This window comes from Schistocerca cancellata, chromosome 3 (assembly GCF_023864275.1).
Source record: "Schistocerca cancellata isolate TAMUIC-IGC-003103 chromosome 3, iqSchCanc2.1, whole genome shotgun sequence".
NCBI classification, from domain to species: Eukaryota; Metazoa; Arthropoda; class Insecta; order Orthoptera; family Acrididae; genus Schistocerca; species Schistocerca cancellata.
The window spans coordinates 700,614,983-700,620,982 of record NC_064628.1 but is presented as its reverse complement, the minus strand read 5'-3'; the positions used below and the strand labels follow the sequence as shown (position 1 = coordinate 700,620,982).

The 6,000-nt window shown below is 38.8% G+C and overlaps 1 protein-coding gene across 3 annotated transcripts in view; it reads left to right on the top strand.

The window, feature by feature from the left end:
- The first annotated feature begins 4,288 nt into the window (after positions 1-4,288).
- LOC126175691 (RNA-binding protein cabeza) overlaps positions 4,289-6,000 on the top strand; it is a 66,491-nt gene continuing 64,779 nt past the window's right edge. For all 3 annotated transcript variants that reach the window (XM_049922628.1, XM_049922627.1, XM_049922625.1), the window contains exon 1: positions 4,289-4,440. Coding sequence is in view for 2 of the 3 variants with exons in the window: in XM_049922627.1 (XP_049778584.1) it covers positions 4,428-4,440 (13 nt within the window). In the remaining variant the exon portion in view is untranslated. The remainder of the gene's footprint in view (positions 4,441-6,000) is intronic.

The following is a 6,000-nucleotide window of genomic DNA, read 5'->3' as shown; positions in this document are numbered from 1 at the left end:
ATGTACCAGCATTGTGCCCTTTTGGCAGATATGCCACAGATCACTATCTATCCTGCTTTACAGAGCAGACAAGTCTCTGAACCGTATGTTCTGTGAAGAGTCGCTGATGTCGAACCATTTGGCGCCTAGTGATAGCTTCATTATCCTTCTACCTCTTGTAGAAGATGCGCAGGACAACAGCACGTGAATATTCGACCAATTTCGCCGTTTTAGAGATACTCGTTCATAAGCTCTGCATAATAATAACCTGCCTTTGTCAGAGTCGCTTATCTCAATGGATTTCCCATTTGCAGCAAATATCTTCGTTAGGGTGATCCCCTTCCAATGTCCGCTCTGCTTACATGCTTTTGTTACTGCATCACATGCCCATAACGCCACCAGGTGATATCCAACAGCACAGTGGGCAGTGGTCATAATGCTTTCGCTTATCGGCGTATGTATGATAATGTTATGTGTCTGAGTAAAACAGTGACAATTGTAGTGTTTGATAGTGAATTAGCTTGTTAAAATAAAAAGTGGGCTAAAATGCAAATTTTTTCAGTTTGGTCTCATGTTGCTTCTGTATTTACTGTGATGTTTCACTGTCAACCATTGTTTTTAAGCAGCTCTCACCCACACAACATTTACTGTTTTACTTCACAGTCACCTCTCATCTGTTTCATGCATTTTGAGTCAGTCCCTTATCTTTTGTTTTAAATTTTTTTTCTCGTTCTCTCGGAATTCACAAGCAACAGTCTCTCTGCGTAAACACCTGCCCACAACAAATTTGCACTGAGAGATATAAATCACTATCACAATATTAAAAGTAAAACATTTCGTATGGACTCTGAATCCTTATCTAGAGCTGTGAATATAGTTTTATATTCTGATGCCAAGACTTATTATGCATGCTAATAGCATTCAGTCAAAAAATTGCAAATTCCCATATTTTCAGAAATAAAATGAAACATAGCACTCTCATATAATTTGTTAGAATATATGTAGTTCAAAATATGTTTAAAATATAAAAACGTTAACTGTAACTTGTAACAACTGATGTGTTATGTAATTCAAATGCTTTATTTGTCTTCGTGAAATACTTATTCAGCACAGTTATATAGCTTCTCATGCATCAGGTATTGTTTGCTAGTGCTTGTCTGGACATCGCTGTCAAAAATTCCAAGTGACTTCTTTTTGTTGATAGCAATCGCAATGTCGCTACCAACCTTTGAAGTGGCGAAATTACCCTACTCAGACAAGTGTTTTTCCACATTACATGAGGAGTTCAGAGCATCATTAGATAATTAAGGTGGATTCACACTTGACAGAACGTCGCCATCACGTCTGTTGCGTCAAAAGATTCTCCTCTGTAGTTCAAATGGTGGCATTCACACACACCATCAATGGAACGTCACCGACACGTCACATCATGTGAGCATCACATCAAGATTTCTCAGGAAGAATATTGTGACAGGTCATAGTGTAGCCCACTTGCCGAGCAGCTGTGTGAACTAATATGATGTAGTCCCCACTGACTGTTAAGGCGAAAAGGTCTTAATCTGTACTGGAAGACAATACTAAGCTAAATTATTTTATTTTATACACTGAAGGAATCCACTGCAAAGTAAACGATATACACCTTGTTCAATGTGCTTTACTCACGATTTTTCCTGTGGAATATCGAAAAGAAAAACTGGGAATGAAGCTGATGTGGCATGTGGAAGTTTAAAATAAGAACTGTAATAAATTGATGACGAACATCAGGTAGTAGAAATATATGTAAACATTGTTGAGGTACACAAAATTGTCCATCTATACATACTGTAGGCAAACCATTGGCTTCTGTCGAGGTGATACTGGACGCCTAAATTTTGAATTTCCCTTCGCCATTTTTATTTGTATCTTGCTTGACAGGTAAAAAAACTGTTATTTAGACATTCTGAAATATTTATAGAACGATGACTCCTCTTCTAGCAGTCTCGATTTTTTAACATTTTTATAACCTAGACACCTTTTGCTCTCTGCTCCTAATCATCAAGTGCAATAGCAATCGTTGCAAACTGCTTTAAACTGAATTTCGACATTTTATGACGATCTACCATGGATTACGAAATAGCGCCTCTGGCGACTATGTTATGAATCAGCTGCAGCGTCACGACATTCTTCGACTTTGACATGCCTTGTAATGTGAATGCTCAGGAGTTCCTCAGATCATCGACGTTAAAAAACGTGACGGATACGTGGCGGTGACGTTAGAGCAAGTATGAGTCCACCTTTATGTGCCTCCATGTTCATTTGCAAATAATTTAACCAATCGTTGGTCTTTTTTTGTAACCCACAAAGTAATTAATACGTGAAAACTGCCATGACTTAAGGAACTACTGTCTTGACTATTTACATTGTCTTTTCTGCCTCTAACAATTTATTTAGATTTTTAAGGTTAGTTGTGAACACAAACCACAGAAGAAATTTTTACATTATCAGTTAATTTCCTGAAAAGAACTGTCCCTCACAACAGAGGAGCTGCATACAAGTGAAAATTGTTTAGTAGACCAACTGTTTGTGTGCTAACTTTAGACTGAAACTGTATTGTGTAAACACACGAGATTTTCAGCGATTTATTGCATGCACAGACATTTCTACAGATATTTGAACAGGCAGGTCGTTTAGTGTGGCCAGGCCTTAAGTACTTGAAAGTTCTATTTTTTCCTATATATATTTGTTCATCTTATTTCTAATCTTAATCCTGCATTAACCTGAATTTCAGGTCTGTGACAATTTTACAAACGTAGATGTCTAACTCATCTCAGTCGTGTTGCAAGGGTATGATTGCTAGAGTCCGCATACTGGTTTCGTGTTGCATCCAGTGATCTCTGCTGCATCCATCGGGAAATGCTCTCTAAGGGAAAAAAACGACAAATCACGATGAGTTATCTGAATGGGATGGGAATGTGTAGGTATCATGTACATATATGGTACAGGTAAACAAATAATTACAATTTCAGAGGAGTTGACGATTTATTCAAGAGAAAAGGTTTTAAAAATTAACGAGGCAATAACGAATTGGTCCATCTCGGATCCTTATGCAAGTAGTTACTCGGCTTGTCATTAATTGATAGAATTATTGAATGTTCTGCTGAGTGATTTCGTGCCATACTCTGTCCAACTGACCTTGTAGACGGGTAAAATCCTGAGCTGGTTAGCGGGAGCTGCCCATAATGTTCTATACTTTCTCGATGGGGAGAGATCCTGCGACTTGGGTGGCCAAGGTAGGGGTTGGCAAGCATGAAGACAAGCTGTAGCATCTCTACTCGTGAGTAGGCATGCATTATGTTGGTGAAAGATAAGTTCAGGATGATTTACCATGCATGGTAACAAAACGAGGCATAGAATGTTGTCGACGCACCATTGTGCTGTTAGGGTGGCGTGGGTTACAAGCTATGTGGTCTTGCTACGAAAAGAAAGAGCACCACAGACCATTACTCCTGGTTGTTGGGCCATGTGGCAGATGACAGTCAGATTGGCATTCCACCACTGTGTGGGGCTCAAGTCGAAGCGGGACTTATCACTGAAGACAATTTTATTCCAGTTAATGAGATTTCAAACCGAATGTGCAAGATACAAATGCAAAAAAGCTAATTGGTGTACAGCTGGTAAGGTTACTTTGTATAAAGGGCACTGTGAGCTCATCCTGCTTTCTGCGAGCCGCCTATTAACGGTCCTTGTAGTCTCTGACCACCAGTTGCATGCCGGATGAATGATAAGGATGAATCTGGGGCTCTGAATTTCTCCCCCTCTAACGATTGCACAGTCCTATCGTTCTATCCTGTCTCTAGGTCGACTGCTTCCTATCCAACACTCTGTTCGGCCATGGACCATTATTCTTGCCAATATCGTCGAATAGTAGCATCGCTCCTGTTCGGATGTCGAGCGACTTTCCGAGTACTCCAACCGGTTTCTTTCAGTCCAACTACATGTCCTGTCTCAAGTGCTGACATCTGCGAATATTTTTCAGGCGCCTATCTACGAGTTACTGTCCAGCTGAGTACACGGAATGAAATGCTCAAAGCCCTCGTATCGACATGTCCCCTGTTTACTATCCTTGCCAGCTACATGGTGAAATTACGCTGCAGCATCGCCCAGTGATCCATCGGCCTCCTAAGATCATAATTTTACATTTTCCGTCGATGCCTGTATGAATATCAATTTGTGAACAATTTGGTAACTCCTTCATGGTGTGTCCATTTTTTTCTATCTTTAAGTACATTCCCTATGTCAGAAGGAAGAAATCGCGTATCTTCTAGTATTTCCACTGAGCAGAAAATTTGTACTCTACGAGTATTTCGATACAGGGTTTCGATTCCCTTTGCTTCTTCCGGTCAGAGACTAATGAAGTGAAGCCCTTACACTGACGCTTCCCGCCTGTGGAAGGACGCCATTCTGTAAAGATGGGTGATAATCGTAAGTAAAATGTGATCATCAATAAAATTTAGATAAATTTACTTTGAACAGATTTTTCTATATCTGTATGTCATTCAGAAATATTTTGCTAAGCGTGGAATGTGGTAAACTAGCAATGTGTGTATTAAAGTTCTTGTGTTAACGACGTATTCCGAAATACTTTTACAACAAAATGGACGAAGTTCTGTGTATATTTAACATTAGGATGTAAATTAAAAGTTGCGCTGGAATGTTTGTATATTTTTCTGGTTGCTGGAAAGTTTTGTCCAAATTTAAATATGATCAATAACAAGACAGCCGGTATTAAGGTGTGGTGTCCGTTCACCTTCAAGTAGAACAAATGCTTGTTGAACTTTTTGTGTTTATGGGAGAGAAAATTGATGGTGTAGTTCCCGAAAAGAAACGAATCTATACAATTTTTAACAGTTGTGTATTTTCTTAAAAGTACGCTTATTCCTGATATATGTTCGTTTGAAAACAGTTCACTTATTTTGATGACTTGGTAATTTTTGCAGGTTCATTGAGTAAAACTGCCGACATATTTTTCATAATTTTGCAAGTAAATCGTATTTTCCATTTATTTGTATGTTATTGATGTAAGTAAAACGTAAAGCCTGTGTCATGAGTAGTTTGCTGGGTGATTGTTATCAAGATGATTAAAAGTTTTGGCGAAAGGTATTTGAAGTAATGGCTTTCCATGTATTAGTGGTATAGTCTTACAGACTTGATCATACGTTTTATCTTTTCATGCATCCTTTTCGTCACCCAACGTGTAAGAAAGATGTAGGGAAGGTTGTAATGTTTCACTGTGTGTATGTGGTTTGGGACAGCAAATTTCTAGCTGCAACATATAGGGAGGCATGTACATTACCTTCAGTGGCAAATTGAAGGCCTTTCTGTCTAAAATACTTTCGATTATTGAGGCACATTGAAGTGATTTCAAGTGCATATTATATAACGTAGTCTTGTACTTTGTGTGCTATGTTATGTTGGATAGTAATATATTTGTGTGGTGCCGCATGGTAGTTCTAGGGAAATACGGAAGCGTCCGATCCCGCCCGTCTGCTTTGACCCATGACGTCACAAATATGGCAGAAACAAAAAAAACACACACACACACACACACTCACTTTCCACAAGAAGCCTAATGACACTAACGGGACAAGTGCGGGAAATGGGGTGTTTTGGGTGGGGGCAAACTAAATATAAACAAATTTAGACGCCTTGCGTAGGTACAACGTGTAACTGAAGACAGCCATGCATAATACCCACCCACCTCCCCAGGGGTCGTAACCCCTGCAACCCATAGAAGATAAAGATGCTTCAGTAGCCAATTAGTGTTTTTTGTCTTTAAAAAAAAATCTCACGGGATAGAACGAACAGATCAGAAAGATAAATATAATAAACTAAAACAGAAATTGGAGGAAACAGATAATTAAAATAAGTAATAAGTGTTTTTAAATTAAAATAATCTCACGAGATAGAACGAACAGATCAGAAAAGTAAATAAAATAAGATTAAACAGAACTGGAGACAGCCACACTCAAACCAAACTCCACG